The sequence below is a fragment of the Biomphalaria glabrata genome, chromosome 16 (assembly GCF_947242115.1).
Source record: "Biomphalaria glabrata chromosome 16, xgBioGlab47.1, whole genome shotgun sequence".
NCBI lineage: Eukaryota > Metazoa > Mollusca > Gastropoda > Planorbidae > Biomphalaria > Biomphalaria glabrata.
Window position 1 is genome coordinate 29,938,000 of NC_074726.1, and position 17,478 is coordinate 29,955,477.

General features: G+C 35.6%; 1 protein-coding gene across 1 annotated transcript in view; it reads left to right on the top strand.

The window, feature by feature from the left end:
• Positions 1–17,478, top strand: part of LOC106054014 (titin-like) — a 199,332-nt gene that overhangs the window by 53,066 nt on the left and 128,788 nt on the right. Inside the window, exons 3-12 of the mRNA XM_056013914.1 lie at positions 247–305; positions 657–773; positions 2,619–4,379; positions 4,654–4,879; positions 5,231–5,328; positions 6,622–6,819; positions 8,434–8,528; positions 15,928–16,077; positions 16,618–16,705; positions 16,949–17,055. Coding sequence (XP_055869889.1) covers positions 247–305; positions 657–773; positions 2,619–4,379; positions 4,654–4,879; positions 5,231–5,328; positions 6,622–6,819; positions 8,434–8,528; positions 15,928–16,077; positions 16,618–16,705; positions 16,949–17,055 — 2,899 coding nt within the window. The remainder of the gene's footprint in view (positions 1–246; positions 306–656; positions 774–2,618; positions 4,380–4,653; positions 4,880–5,230; positions 5,329–6,621; positions 6,820–8,433; positions 8,529–15,927; positions 16,078–16,617; positions 16,706–16,948; positions 17,056–17,478) is intronic.

Consider the following 17,478-nt stretch of genomic DNA (forward strand, 5'->3'; position numbering starts at 1 on the left):
ATTTTTATTTCGGGACATAGGCCTACTTACATACATATATACATACCCTTACTCGCTGCTTTATATATTAGATTTATATGCGTGTTAAAATTGCCTGGATCTCGCTCTTTGCCGGTAACATATAATAAAATCACCTGTGAATTTTTACGCATTTATAGTTATTGACCTATTATAAATAAAAATACAGGCTGGAGGGTACATTTTTATTATTTATTTTAAACAATATGATTATTTTTTTTTCGACAGGTGCAGGGCAGAGAACTCTGAGGGTCTAGCATCAACTTCTGCCTATCTCCTTGTTAAAGGTAGGTTGTCTTTTCTCGGGTCACGTGATGTAAACAAATCACCGTAAATAATACTATTTACTTATTTTGCTTATTTTAAAAGTATTAAATAAAGACTAGAATCTAAATCGCTCTAGTTTCCATATTCACTAGGTAAAATCTTTAAAAAATCTCATGAATGCATTCTTTAAATTTTTAAAAATGATTTTGTAGATCCAAGAAACCAATTACTCCACCTGAACTCTTTACAATTTAGAGTCATAAAAAAGTAGATCTAGCCATATAAGTTCTATCATCTATCGTTCTATGATCTATGTAGATCTAGATCTAGCCTAGTATTGAAGTTGAGTTTTCTATTATTATTATTATTAGCACACAAGGAACTTCCCGATGAGCCAATTACGTCTGTACATTCAATGCAATTTGAAGAGACCATAGTTTACACAGAAAAATACAAGAAGTCAAGGGAAATTCGAAAGAAAATAGAAGGTATTTTTTATTGTCCTATTCATTTTGTCATTTGTTTTAGCCTTGCTCTACTAGTAACTAGATCTACTGGCTCTACTAGATCTAGATCCACACCCAGTCTTCTGAAGTTCTGTCATTTCCTGTTAACCTGGATGTTTGGAATAGGACATAAGATTTGATTTCTAAAGGAATATCTGATAAATAAGAGATATTCATTATGATGGACCCTATTCTGTATTGGTTATTTACTTATTATCTCCTTCTTAATGGCATTGATGACCAAAACATAACTGGTGCAGACCATCCCAAATTATCTTATTGTCAATCCAGAGTAAAAAACATCTGACCACTGTAGCGTCTTGTGATTTACTTACAAACTGTACAGTACAGTGACCATGAACTTGCAATTGCACTTTTACTTGCGTTTCCTGCAAGGCATAATGTGCATCCCTTGGAATGATCATGTCTCCAGTTTGGATGTTTTGAAATTGGCCAATACGCACAGTATCTATGCTCTTTTGACACAGAAAAGACCACGCTGGCTTTGACATGTCACCCCAATGCCAGATGGAAGAATTGCTCAAGACATCCTCTATGGTGAACTTGCAGAGGGAGTCAGACCTATGGACCACCCAAGACTATTCTAGAGATGTCTGCAAACAAGATCTGAGAGCTACAGGCATCAATGAAAGTATGTGAGAGAAAATAGCTCAAGATTGGAAAGCATGGAGACAGACTGTGCGTGCTGGTAGGAACCTTGCTGAAAGCAAAAGAACCAGAGTGGCCTTAGTCAAGAGAAAAAAAAGAAAGCTGCCCTGATGCATTCACATGCAGGAACTGCGTCAAATGTCACTTTAGAATCAGCTTGATTAGTCACACCAGATTCTGCCACATCTCCTGTAGAAACTAATTTGCATTCGATATATGGCATGGACTGGACACAGTGAAACTCTCTAGCTCTTCTATTTGCTAGTGCACTTGAACTCTACTTCACTACTTGTGACTGGCAACACAATTGCAGACTCTTTGGCCCACCAGGGAGGGCAAATTCCACCCACTAATCAGGCTGTAAGCTTTCATCAAGCCCTGGCTATAATAGAAAAAACAGAAATGGAAAAGTGGTTTGAGTGCTGGGACAAGTCCCAAAAAGCCAGTGGAGTCTGGGAGCGCACGAGGCGCCCTGACCGCACTTCCCCGTGGTGGAGGCTGTCCAGGCCTGAGCAAGCTATTATAGCACAGTGCAGGACAGGCCACTGTCCTGTTGGCTCATATTTCTTGCGGCTATGGCCAAATTTTGATTCACGGTGCCACCTCTGCAGGGAAAAAGAGGAAACTGTGCCTTATATTCTGTTTGACTGCCCCAGACTTGCTGATCTCCGTCTCGACAGGTCTGGGAAACCCAAAATTCTCGACCTGTATGGCGACATTTATGCACTGCGCAAGACAGCAGGGTTTCTATCCAGGGCTTTTGCAAGAGAGGATTTGAGCCTCTGACGCCCTCACTCTAATGGAGTTTGATGATGATGATGATGACTTCATGTTTGTAAAATGTTTTCCATGTTTTGGAAGTTCCTTCAGGGTTGATAATTTACTTCCTAGTCCAAACCTCCTGCAGGACGATTGGGGGATGGCAGTGGGCAGGGTATGAACCCAGGACCAAACTACGGTCCAGTGTGCATACTGCACGTCGAGGCCGCCATCCAAGACACTAGAGGAAAGTCCCATGTACTGTAATGAATTTCTATTTTGAAAGAACTTGTGTAATTGTGATATATTGAATTCAGTTAAATATACTATGTAGAAGCATCTATTTAAACGTGACAATTTTTTTTCCTTCTTTAACATATTTTTCTTGTTTTGTTTTAGCTTTAGACAATGAGAATTCCTACGAAGAGAACTATGTCATCAAGTCCAAAGAGAAAAGACAAAGAGAGGAAGAAGAGGAAGAGCTGACATGGAAATCCTTAGAAACTGTGATATCTGCCCAGAGAACTTCATCACAGCTCATCTCTTCATCACCCACCTCAGGGACACAGAGGAAGGAAGAGGCAGAGGAGGAAGAGGCTGAGGAGGAGTCCAAAATCAGCAAGGACATGCTGGAGAAGTGCTACCACTCTTCGGACGATGACCAGGATTCTGTCCGGCTGATGACCATTAGTGAAAGATCTGAGCCCATCTCTCTGCAAGAATCTCTGAAAGACTTTGAGGAGGAAGAAGAGAAGTCTCTGCTCATGAGGCAGACGGCAAGACTTTTCTCACATGAGCTGGACGAGGATGAAGACTTCTTTAAGAGAGATTCAGCCTATCAGGCTGTGCTGACTGAAATGGTTGGAGAGCATGTAATGCAGGAACTCTTGCAGCAAGAAGAGCAAGCATCCAAAATAGCTGAGTGGCAGGTAAAGTCTGAGATAGAAAAGGTGACGAAAACTGAAGTCAAGACTTCTGCTTCTAAAACTGATGAAGATGGCCTGTTAACTGTGGCAAAAGATCTAACTAAACTTGTAGTGAGTGAAGAGAGAGTTGTCAAACTTGAATCAGAAACAAAGCTTGTATCTGGTGATGAGAATAACTCATTGGTACCTACACCTAAGCAAATAGAAAATGTTGACATAGAAAGAAAAAGAGCATTAACTGATAAGCCAGAATCTTTGGAGAAACTAAAAAAAGATGAAGCTGTTATTGTAAAATCAGAAACCTCAGAAAATGTAAAACTGGAAACAGCAGAAAATGTAAAATTGGAAACAGTAGAAAATGTCAAATCAACAACTTCAGAACAAGTAAAACGCGAAACAGCAGAAAATGTAAAATCAACACCAGAAAATGTAAAATTGGAAATACCAGAAAATGTAAAATCAGTGACTACAGAAAATGTAAAATCAGTGACACCAGAAAATGTAACATCAACAACACTAGAAAATGTAAAATCGGCAGCTTCTGAAAATGTTGAGAAGAATGTTAGAGAGGATGTGTTCCAAGAAGAAGAAAATCAGACACATTCTGTGTTAACACCGAAATTGACAGAGGTAACCGAGGGGAAGTTGTCTTATGATGATGTGGACTCTCAGGTTGCTGGAGTTGAAATCTCTGATGATTCTAAAGTTGACAGCACAGACTTACCAAATGAACCGATACAACAAATGATTGAATGTGAAACAGACTTTAAGTTGGAAGATGACGACGAAGAAACTGTTAGTGACAGTGAAACGGAAGGTTCGGTTGGATCTGTAGTTGGCGTTAATGTCACTCCTGCATCATCTTTACAGAAAAAAGAAATGGAAGATTCTAATATAGACTCAGACAAAACAGTATTTTCTCAGAATCTTAATGAAACAGAACTGAGTCAGACCAGATTTGGAGAGGAAAAACAGAAGGCCATGGAAGATTATCCAATCATTCAGCCAGCAGACGATGGATCTGATGTAGATGGCAGTACTGTTGAAGTTGTTGAGTCAAGCACCAGCTGGGTTCAGAAAGTAGCTCAGGATAAACCTCAGCCAGAGAAAACCGAAGATGCAACCGCAATAGGAGGTGACAAGGAACCGGTTGCCAAACCTGTAATCAAACAGGTTATGGAAGATATTAAAATTGAGGCTGGGAAAACATTGCGGTTGAGGACCCAAGTACAAGGTAACTTTAAAAAACAATTAATTTTTACCAACTCTTTTTTAAGAATGAAATTACATTCTTTCAAATTTAAATCTCTTTAATTCAAATGATTGTGTAATAGCTTAATCTAAGCTAAGCTGTCTAGTGTGAGACCTTGTTTTTAACTCTTTTTGAACTATTCCTATTAAATTTGAAAATCATTTTATGCATCCTCTCCTTTACCAATCTTATTAACATCATGTTAACGCGTATTATAATTAAATCAGAGTAATTTCATATGTTACATCACATTTAGCTGTTCCAAGGGCTGAGGTGAGATGGTCCAAAGAAGGGGAAGTAATCATTGCAGGGGAGAGAATCACTGTTGTCACAGAGGATGATGTCTACACATTGGAGATAGAAAATGTGGGGGAGGACAATGCTGGTAGATACAGGATGACTGCCATCAACTCTGCCGGCTCTGTCTACTCAGAGGTGCTAGTCAGCATAGTTGGTCAGCCACAACTACCTCCTGCCCTGAGGTTAGAACATCTTTCTTTCCTATAGGTTCTAGACATGCTTCTGTTTTAGGAGATACATTTTTGCACTGTCAAAATGCACCGAAAACCAGATAGTAAAAAAAACAAACAACAAACTTATCAAGTTAGGCAAAAAAATCTTTGGAGTTTGATTTTAAAGTAAAACAATTTTTTTAGTGCTGTGAAATGTAGGATACCCTTGGTTCACTATTTTATTCCATATGTCAGAAGCTTGGCTAAGATTACTTTGTTAGGCTTTATCTTTTTTTAAAGTAAATCAAATTATTTATATGGCTCTTTCTTTCCTACATTAAAACGACTACTTTTAATCTTTTGGTGTTTTTCCATTTCTAGCCCTTCACTTCCTGTTGGTCATCCACGATTTGTGATGAGGCCTCAAAATGTAACGGTTGCAGAGTTTGAAAGCATCAAGCTAAGCTGCTCAGTTCAAGGTTTGCATCCTCATTTATTTTAAGTTGCAAACATCCTTACAGAAATTAAGATCAGTATGTCTTATTTTAAACCTGCTGGGGGGGGGGGGGGTGCGGTGACTGAGTGGTTAAGCCCTTGGCTTCTGAATCTAGGGTCTTGGGTTCAAATCTCGGTGAAGACTGGGATTTTGAATTTTGGGATTTATTTAGGCCGTCCCTGAGTCCACCCAACCCTGTTGGGTACTTGACTTTAGTGGGGGAAAGTAAATGTGGTTAGTTTTTGTGCAGGCTACATGACACCCTGCTCATTAACCGTGGGCCGGAGAAATAGATGATCTTAACATTTGTCTGAAAGGGGAACTTTACTTTACTGTTACAAACCTTCAGGGTGGCACGGGATGTCGGTGGACAGGGTTTGAACTCTGGACCATTGAGTTGAAAATCCAAAAGCCTGAACCATCATCCAGGCAGCGGCCTAACCAAGTGTTATGGTGTTCAACTAATCAAACCTAATTGGAGCTAGAAACTTTAATGCTGAAAGAAGTGTTGAATAAAAATTACATGTAAGATATAACAGCAGCACAAGATATTGAGAACAGGGGGAAGAGAATAAGACAAAACTTTTTTAAGTTCAGACGAGCTTTGAACCACAGATCTCCAGATTGGCAACATCGCCTAGCAGCGACACAAGCATCAAGCTGAACATCTGACTTGACCATCCTGGCATCCATTAAAAGACCCTCAGTAGAGTTATCTGGGCCCATATCATCAACCAGTTACACTTGGTTACCAGACCCGGCTTAAAACTGCCCTCATTCCTTGTTAGGTCATGTTGCTTATTCGTAAGTCTGTGTCAGAGCATATCTATGATTTCTTCATGTCAATTGCTCTTTAACTTGTGAAGTGTTACTTCTTTATAAACAGGATTTTTGTTCTCACAAATTAATGTAATGTAAGCATTAATGTTTTGTTTGTTTTTAGAAAAAGTTGGAATTGAGTTTAATAATTCTTTTTGCTAATTAGTTCAGAAAACATTTTCATATGTCAGTCTAGTCATGCATGTTAATTAGAGACTTTACGTAGTCATTTTCAGGCTGATTCAGGCCATGCTGATGGTAAGAGGGAAGAGCACTTATAGGAATTTGTCCTAGCATATGGAATAAGAAGTGTGCATTTATCATTGTGTCTTTTTGAGTACCTATTTTATTATATTGTGTTTTTGTATTTGCAAATTATGGTTTTAGTGTATAATTGCTAGTTTAATTATTGAGGTTTCAGTTCAAATAAAAGATATTTAAAACTAAATATTTCTAGGTGATCCAATGCCAAAAGTGTCCTGGGAAAAAGATGGAGAACGATTAAGGACCAGCAAGCGCTTGCGACTTTATGAAACGAGGGGCATCTTCTATCTTGAGATTCCTGAAGCAGACGCTGAAGATGCTGGAGAGTATGTCTGTACCGCTGTCAATAGTGAAGGGACTGTCACAGCAACTGTAACTGTCTCCATGCAAGGTTTGTTTTTAGTTTATTTTATTATTAAAAAACTTATATGAAGCCAGTCTGTCTGGTTCAATTTTGTGCACATTATTTCTCCCAGACCCTTTCTGGTATCAAGTTCAAACTTTACACAATTATTTGTTGCACCTAACAAAACATGAATCAATCAAACAATTAATCAATTAGCTAGTGAATTATTGGCAATTAATTATTATGTTTTTTTATTGAAAAAGTGAAATAATTACTATTTATTGAGAGATGTGGCTGTATATGGAGTTATCTCCCTTGTTACATTTTGCTCACCTTTTTCTCCAACTTCCCATTCTCTGATTAAGTTGAATTTTTGCATTGTTATTCATATTCTATGAGGATACATGAATCAATAAAAAAAATAACCAGATTCTAAAACAAAAGAGATCTTAATGTGAAACTATTTGATATTAGAATATCAATATTGAAATTTTTAATTCAGCTAATTTTAAACGATAGACTACATTAGCTGTAACATTTAAATATATATTACATACAATCCTGGTGAATTTGGAATTGATCTTTAGAGCCCCTCTGAGTCCACCCAGCTCTAATGGGAACCTGTAATTAGTTGGGAAAAAGGAAAGGCAGTTGGTTATTGTGCTCGCCACATGACACCCTCGTTAACCGTGGGCCAAAGAAACAGATGACCTTTACATCATCTGCCCTATAGATCTCAAGGTCTGAAAGGGGAACTTTACTTTTATACAAGAAAAATGTGAATATACACACGATCATCTGTGACAAATATTATTTTTCTTCTTTGTTGAAGCTATTCATTTTTACTTTAAACTATCCCTGGTTTATCTCTATCCCTACTGAAAATCTTTAAGATAAGCATACACCATTTTGAGATATGCTGATGTAGAGAATTTTTAAACTATTCATTGATCTATACATTAAGTAAAGCAAGGTATTCTTTTTACACATTGCGATCTATATACTTTAGGGCATAAGATATAAAGCTCATTTATTTCTTTGGCTGACGGTTAACAAGGATGTCATTAGGCCATTACTTTCCCAACTAATTTCAGGTACCCATTAGAGTTGGGGTGGATTCAGCTTAATCTTAAAATCCTGAAATAAAAAATCTCAGTCTTACAGAGATTTGAATCCAAAACCTTTGGTTTGGAGGCTAGTGCTTTAAACCACCATGCCCCATAATTGAACTATAAAGTAAAGTTTCCGTTCAGACCCTGTGGTCTATAGAGCAGATGATGTAAAAGTTAGGTACCCATTAGAGCTGGGTGGACCCAAAGATCCCGAAATAGAAAATCCCAGTCTTCGCCAGGATTGAAACCCGGGACCCCCGGTTCAGAGGCCAAGTGCTTTACCGCTCAACCACAGTGCCTCCATAATTGAACTATAACCTGTAGCTATATTATATTAACAAGATTTTGTTCTGCCCAGAAAGTTTGATACTATCATGCAATGGATTTCATTTACGCATGAACTTCTTGTATACCGAAATAATAAGAGTCTGAACTATAGAAATAATTATTATATTGTTCAGTCGAAAGTTCCTTCTTATTTCAAAATTCCAGAGTGCAGTAGAAATTTCCTACTTACTGATAAGCCTAATTTTTCTTTTGTTGTCAGGTATGGAAAATGTCGTGCAAATATCCTGTGAGCCTGAAGGGACAGTTGAACTGACAGAGGGCGCTACGGGCGGTGCTGTGGAGTCCTCCTCTGACGTATGTACAAGTGATTCCCGAAGTGTTCGTTACCTCAAACTTTTTGGCATGGCAGCGGCATTCTCCTTAGCGGCCATTGGCGTCAAGAAACTGTTTGAAAACCTACCCAAATGAGACTTTCAAGTAGAAAATTTACCCAAAGAATTTATTTTTGTTTGTTGATGTGTTCACTGCATGTGTTCAAGCATGTTATTGTCAAAAGAAATCTTTATAAATCTCATTTTGTCAAAGACCTATATAAAATTAACTCAACTATCTCTAATAAGCCAAAACCAATTTTTACTTACATTCTTTTTAAGTTCTTTCTTTCAATTTGAAAATTAATTTTTTAGAAGTTGATTTGATTATAATTAATAAAAAATATATTTGAAAACTATTATTACTTTATAAATCGCTACATTGAAATGTTTAGATTCTAGAAAATCTCTTTTATTTCCTAGTGTTTTAAGCATGGGCTAGAGTAGTTAAACTCTATAGATTATGATTTGACATAGAAAAATGGATGATTGCCTGGTAATTTTGTATCTGCTTGAATTGTCATCTGGGTTGTCTCAAGTTCAAACCCTGCTCTTTCTCAGCCCGTGCAGACCTCTAGGAAGTTTCACCGATACAAATTTAGCTTTAGTTTTTTTTGTAAAATAAAGATTATTTATTTGATGGCTTTATTTATGTATTAGCATTGTAGAATTATAGTTGTTTGCATTCACTGAAATTGTTATTTATTCACTTTGCTAGAATACACCATATTCTAGCCATTGTTTCTGAGGAGCGTATAAAAATGTAGTTTTAATTTTAGTTGGCAGAGGGCATTTACGTTTGAACAATCACAACTGATATTTGAGTAAATTATTTATTGTTTTTTATTTTGCTGGGCCAGTTAGGCTTATTCACCAGAGAGTGTCTATGTTGACAGCCAAGACTCGATGTTTCATAATTTTTTTTCGGCATTCCATAAATATTTACTCTGAAAAGAGTTATTGTCTTTTGACAGAAAAATATTGACGAGAGGGGTTCATAGAGCTTGTATTTATTATTTTTGTGTCTGGATAGTCCTAAATGGCATCTCCATATTTTGCCTCTGACGTACAAGACACTACTATTTTTAATTTACATAAATGATTTACCAAATTGCATTAGTTCAGGAACAAAAGTCAGATTATTTGCAGACGATTGCATAATATATAGAACAATAAAAACAACACAAGACACAGATATTTTACAAAGAGAATTAGATGAATTACAGAAATGGGAATCAAATTGGAGCATGTCTTTCCACCCAGAAAAATGTCAGTTGTTAAGAGTAACAAAAAAACTAAAACAAATTAATTCCACTTATCTTATTCATGGCAAACCAGTAACACAGACTAAAAACGCAAAATACCTAGGTGTTATAATAAATGAAAAACTGTCATGGAATCCACATATTGATGAAACTACAAAAAAATCAAACAAAGCATTAGGATTTATTAAAAGAAATTTCTATAAATCAAATAAGAACATAAAACTAAAATGTTATTTAACCTTGGTTAGGCCAATAATAGAATATGCATCCTCTGTTTGGGACCCCTCAACTCAAGAAAACATTAAGAAACTAGAACAGACACAAAATAGAGCAGTGCGATTCATAACAAACGAATATTCACATTTGACTAGAGTAACACCTTTAGTAAAATCACTAAATTTAGAAAGCCTTCAGGACAGAAGGCTCAAAAGTAAAGTAGCAATCATACATAAAACACTGAACCATAATCTTCAAATACAAAAACAAAATTTAATAAAATACTCTGAAAGACACAAAGATAAAGGCACATTCCTCGTCCCATATGCTAGGACAAATTTGTACAAATACTCCTTCTTCCCTAGTGCTATTAGAGCATGGAATGGGTTGCCTGAGCTAGCCAGGAAAACCAGTGACTTGGCAGAATTTAAGTCATTGGTTAATATGCATGACTAAATGCATGACGCGTAGGACGTAATCATCTTCTTTTTTGAAGTAACGTCTGTATTATATAAGATAAGATAAGAAGACAAGCTTTATTATTATTTATATGACATTTGAGGGCAACAAAGATTGTTGTGGTCACTGACTCAAAATCTGCACTACAGGCTTTGCAAAGCCCCGGACCATGAACCCCCAATATCAACACTGTCATCATGGCTTCACATAACATTAAAAAACGCTATGGCACCCCTGTAATAATGCAGTGGGTACCGAGTCACATAGGTGTGACTGGCAACACAATTGCAGACTCTTTGGCCCACCAGGGAGGGCCAATTCCATCCACTGAACAGGCTGTAAGCTTTCATCAAGCCCTGGCTATAATACAATGGAAAATGGAAAAGTGGTTTGAGTGCTGGGACAAGTCCCAGAAAGCCTGTGGAGTCTGGGAGTGCATGAGGCGCCCTGACCGCACTTCCCCATGGTGGAGGCTGTCCAGGCCTGAGCAAGCTATTATAGCACAGTGCAGGACAGGCCACTGTCCTGTTGGCTCATATTTCTCGCGGCTATGGCCAAATTTTGATTCATGGTGCCCCCGCTGCGGGGAAGAAGAGGAAACCGTGCCTCATATTCTGTTTGACTGCCCCAGACTTGCTGATCTCCGTCTCGACAGGTCTGGGAAACCCAAAATTCTCGACCTGTATGGCGACATTTATGCACTACGCAAGACAGCAGGGTTTCTGTCCAGGGCTTTTGCAAGAGAGGATTTGAGCCTCTCAAGCCCTCACTCTAATGGAGTTTGATGATGATGATGATTTATATGTGACCTTTAGGTAGCTTGCGTCACGCACTGGCAAAATCTTTAATGGGACTGATCCCAAACTGTATTGACGCGTTTCCTGAAGAGGGAGAATCTGCTTGTGTCATTGTTCATAGCTGATGCCTGGGCTTTCATTTGTATGAAATAACCCATAGCCGCTTTGCGATTGAAGTGGGCCATAGAATATATTATATACATATATTTAAAGTAAAAATGTCTTGCCATCATCTCATATATATGTAGGAGGCATGTTGGCTTAGTGATAAATCACTTGGCTTCCGAATTGGGGGTCCCAGGTTCAATTCCTGTGAAGATGTTTAATTTTGGAATCTTTAGGGCGCCTCTGAGTCATCTCTAATGGGAACCTGACAATTGTTGGGGAAAAGTGAAGTGAAAAGTAAAGATGTTTGGTAGTTGTGATGGCCACTTAAGTGTAGGCCACAGAAACAGATGACATTTACATCATCTGCCCTATAAATCGCAAGGTCTGAAAAGGGAACTTCACTATATATATATATATGTTTATGTATGTATGTAGGTAAATGCCTTCAGTACAGAGGCGTCATTGTTAAATTACTTTGATTTGAGGAGGCGTGGCAAGTCATCATTAGTTTTTGTTTTGTTCTATCTTGAGAGACTGTCTGAGTAATATCTTAGTCTTGACGCTGTTCCCTTTCTAGCACACTATGGCTGCCTGGTCACATCTGTCCTTTGCACTGTCATCTAGACAGTTCTTAGTTTATACCCTGCCAGATGTCATTTTATCCAATAACAAAATTCTTGATGTAGTAACAATTTTTTGATTCATGGAACTGTTAAAAAAAAATCCAATTTTTCGTAAGTTGTTGAGGTCCTTGGTTTTTTCACTGAGACATACATTTAGTGCCTTCTTTCCTGAAGAGTCTTTGGCTTTTTTTTTTTTTTTTTACTTGAAAGGTTGTAGCACAAAACTTTACTGCCAAAAACAACACTTAGATCTAGATACATGCATGAACGTATAAACTAGATGTAAGTTTTATTAGCTGAAAAAATATTTCTAATAAAATTTTAATCTGGCAAAATTCTTTTACAATTCTTTTATACAATGTAAGCACAAAAGTATTTGATATGCTCTTTAACTTTTGTTATTGTTCTATATATTTTTGAACTTACTGTGTTACTGGCCTATATATATTTGTGATCTTACTGTGATTTTTAGCATAATATTAGTTCCAGATGTAAATAAATTTATTTTGCATAAAAACATTATTTTTATACTAATTCTTTTCTTGTTTTTTATACAATACATACATATCATATACTCAGAATACAAGACCTTATATAAAATATTAATTGTATCATTCCATATGTTTACTCTTGTAAACTTGAATTTGCATTTTGTTATTTAAAAATGTATACAGAATGGATATATTGTGTCACTACATATTTTGAGTCTTAATTTTAATGAGTAAAGATCTTCAAATCTACATTTATTTTATTATAGCCAATGTGAACTGTACAGCACAGATATTGATGTTTATTGAACTAAAGTTTCTTATAAAAAAAATTGGTAATTTATTTTAAATTTAAACATATTTTGAGTCTTAATTTTAATGAGTAAATATCTTCAAATCTACATTTATTTGATTATAGCCAATGTGAACTGTACAGCACAGATATTGATGTTTATTGAACTAAAGTTTCTTATAAAAAAAATTGGTAATTTATTTTAAATTTAAACATATTTTGAGTCCTAATTTTAATGAGTAAAGATCTTCAAATCTACATTTATTTGATTATAGCCAATGTAAACTGTACAGCGTAGATATTGATGTTTATGCAGCTAAAGTTTCTTATTGAAAAATTGTTAATTTATTTTAAACTTCTGCAACTTTGAATATTGTATATCACACATTTTTAAAAAATGAAGTTTGATTCTTATGACAATTGAATTAAATGTTAAAGTATGGCCGCCTGGTCATGCGGTGGAGTGTCGTTAAGTTGTCTTGATGGTCCTGATATCATACCTTGCCTGCTCCCATCATGCAGCGGGAGGTTTGGGCTAGGATTTAGAATATCTTGAACTCTGAAAGAACATGGGAAAACATTGGACAAACAAACATCTTTCCTTCCCCTGCCCATGCTTCTTAAACATAAATCAAAACACACAAAAATATAAGTATAAATAAGATTTGTTTCGTTAAACATGTGCATCTTTCTAATCCTTAGTTAGATTTTTCGTTCAACCATTTATTCTGATTTGACCTACTTAGTTCCACCCTCTCCCCCTGTTCACTGTGGCAAAATGTGTCAAGGTCTTTGTACTCTTCCCATTATGCATGCTGATTATTTATACTGTTTGTGTTTCTCAGGAAAGAAGATGTCTATATAGTTTTTTTGAAATGTGAAATCTCTAAAATTATTTTATTTCACAATTTCCATGACTTATAAGTATTTATTATATCTAACATTCCATGAAATCTATACAATATGAAATATATTTTGTATACTATTACATTTTTTTAATATTCAGATGAACATTAATTTGAAATATTATTAAAGATCTGATCTAAACACATTATTTTTTTTTTATTTCCTTTTTGATTTTCAATAAGAATGCTGTAAAAAATTCAGTGAGATATATGATTCATGACACTAATTATTTCTATTTGACCTATATATAAATGTTTACTGAGAAGGTCAATGACCATAATCATCTTTAGCCCTTTGAAAATATAGCATTTATCCATTGGAGCTGGGTGGACCATGGAATGTCCTGAAAATTCAATTTCCCATGTGTTATTGAGATTAGGCCCTGCTCCAAGGGGTCCCAGGTTTGGATATCGGTGAAGGCTAGGATTTTGAATTTCAAGATATTTAGGGTGCCCCTGAGTCCACCCAGCTCTAATAGATACCTGACATTAGTTTGGAAAAGTAAAGACGGTTAGTTATTGTGCTGGCTACATGACACCATAGTTAACCGCAGGCCATAGAAAGATATGACCTTTACACCCTCTGCCTTATAGGCCCCAAGTTCTGAAAGGGGTTGAGATTAGACTTTGTGATACCTCCTTTAACAAGGCTGCCAGGTCAGGTAATATGCACTGGGGACTGTCATCCTAATTAACCAAAGTTCAAACCATGCTCGCAGCCATCCTTGCCTTGCTGCAGGAGGTTAGAGCCAGGATGTAATAATCCTTAATTCTGATTGAACATCCAAAACTTATAAAGCAACTAAAAAATCATCGATTATCTATTAATCATCAAATAATCATTCTCTTTCAATGTGCTCTTATTCCTTAATCCTAGTACTGACAACTTCTCACGACTCAATAAATACTTAGGAATTAAAAAAAAGATGTCAATGCTGGTTTTCTTAGAACACTGAAGAACTCTTGATATATAATGATCAAAGATCATCATCTTTCTATATAATTCAAGATATTAGTGTATTGCAGCAGACGTTACTGGTATATTAAAACTATGGATAATTTTGTTAACCAAATAAATAAAAAAAATTATCCATTTTTTAAATTTTTAGTTTTAATTTTAGCTTTATTTGTGTTAAAACCCAAAAATATAATTTAAAAAATCAATATTTCAATTCATATAGACTTGTACATTTCATAATAGTTAAGGGGAAATATTGATTATCTTACTCTTACTAAAGAAGTAGTAAATTATCATTAATTCCTTATCTTATCTTATATGATATAGATGTTACTTCAAAAAAGAAGATGAATACGTCCTACGCGTCATTCATTTAGTCATGCATATTAACTAATGACCTAAACTCTGCCAAGTCGCTGGTTTTCCTGGCTAGCTCAGGTGTTTTTTTCCACCTTAGTTGTTGCCACTTTCGTCTATCAAAATGACACTCTCCTTGAAAAAAGTTTTGCTGAAAGGGAGAGTACATTTATCTATAATGTAAAGCAGAAAGTAAGAAAAGGTGTATGTATGTATGTGTGTATGTATGTCCTGAATAAAAATTAAAATGTTTGATCAATCTTGATAAAACTTGGCGTAAATGTTCCTTAGATCATGGCGGAGACCGTAGTGTATGTTTAATGTCCCTCTCCTACAACCAGAGGGCCCTAAAAATAAACAAAAAGTACCTAATTATATCTCTATTAAAGTACGAAACTTTGTAACAAAGCAGGTAAAGCCATTTTCACAGTATTTCATATTGAATATGAATATGTCGGCTGAATGGGTAAAATCATTTTCACATTCTACTTTTATATTCGTGGCAAAATAAAAAAATGTGAAGGCAATATTCTCCAAGTTTAACATACATCTAAATCCAATCCACTAGATCAGTAATACCCAAACTAAGGCCCGCAGGCTGCAAGTCATATCCGGCTAATTAGTTATATAAATGAAAATTAATTTACAGCTTTTTAAAAGACATGTATCTCATTATCATTACTATGAGCCAACAGTTGTATTTACAGTAACTATTAATTTTGATGTTCCATTTGCTTTTAAGCTTTCATTGAAAATATCATTATTTGTTATTACTATTAAAAGCTTAAAATTACTATTCATTTCATAACGTATTCTTCATAAGACTTTTGAAAGGTCAATAAATGTTTTAAAAATCCTCAAGTTTCTTCCATGAATTATAAGCTGCAGTAACCTCCCTTTATTTATTGTTGCAGGAAATGTTTCTGAAGCCATTCTTAGTACTGATGGACTACACTGACCCAGATAGCAAATCTGGACTTCGAGCCGGTGAGTTGGTGGAAGTCTTGGACTCGAAACAGAAAAGTGGCATGTGGTTGGTCCGAGGTATGGTGGACAAAGAAAAGGTAATTACTGTTATTATTTCTAATCTCATAAATGCAAGGGCCTTCAAACAGACCTTTTTTTTTTAAATTTAAACAATGTTTAAAATGCTAATCTTAAAGAGTTCTTATAAAATCATTATAGAAATCTTAAACAAATGTTTTCATCAATTAGAAAGGAATAAATTATGGATTTCCATTTCAGTAAGAGGTGCGTTGGTAAAGCATTTGGTCTGAACCGAGGGGTCCTGGGTTCGAAGCCTGTTGAAATGTGGGATTTCTAATTTTGTGATCTTTAGGGTGCATCTGAGTCAGACCAGTTCAAATATGCGTACCTGACTTTAGATTGGTAAAAGTAAAGGCATTGGCATTGTGCTGGCAGCATGACACCCTCATTGATGGCGAGAGACAGATGACCTTGGCACCATCTGCCTTGTAGATTGTAAGGCTGAAAAAGGGAACTTACTCCCAACTCTATCTGATAAAGCAAAAATTTTTGTTCAAATGTTATTTTTTTGCAATTAATATTGCATTTAAACCTTTGTATGTGTTTATTTTTGTCAGGTCCTTTTTGCTCCATCTTATCTTCTTTGTGCCTCTGGGAGAAATGGAGTTTTTGAGGAGAAGAAAAAAGAGGAGGATACAGATGAAGGTGAAATTATTTCTTGTCTTATCACTAACAATCTTACATTAACACCACTTTAATTACTGTTTGTGTTTGGTATCAGAGCCAGCAAACAAATACTGTATTATCATTCTCATTTCATTTATCTAGTATGTCTAGTATGTCTTTTTATTTTAACCATCAAATATTAAGCACAATATAATGCTAATTTTAAACACTGTCTAAAGAAGTCTTTTTTAATAAGATTTTTTTTTTTGCACTGACCTATAGAATCAGCAACTGTTAAAAGAAGAGACAAAAAATTGACCCATTCGCCAAAGTATGGCTCCATTGATGGGGACAATGATACATCAGAAGATGAATTTCGTCTCAGAGGGGTGAGGAAGACAGTTTCATGTTTATTTCAATAGAACTTTATTTATTTACTTCACTGAATAAATTATATTAGTCTTTGGCAGTTATTCTTCTTATCAGTAAATTTATAAACAAAGGGAAGTAATTTACTTTTTTTTTCTTCTGGAAAACCTATTACTGGACAACCAATTTATACGGATAAAAGAAAGTTGTTTTTTGCCTTTGAATGTGTAATTAATAAAGCAAAATAATAACAAATTTTTAGTGGGTCCATATAGAAAAAGTGGTTATTGTTTTTATGTTATCTGTCTGTCATCTTCATCATGCTCAAATTAGGTGCAATGGCTACTTCCTAAAGTGGACCTTTTGTTTTAAAAAATGTGTACAATATGACACACAACGGTGACCTTGTTTTATGCAGTTTCAAGCATTCAATATTTATTTTT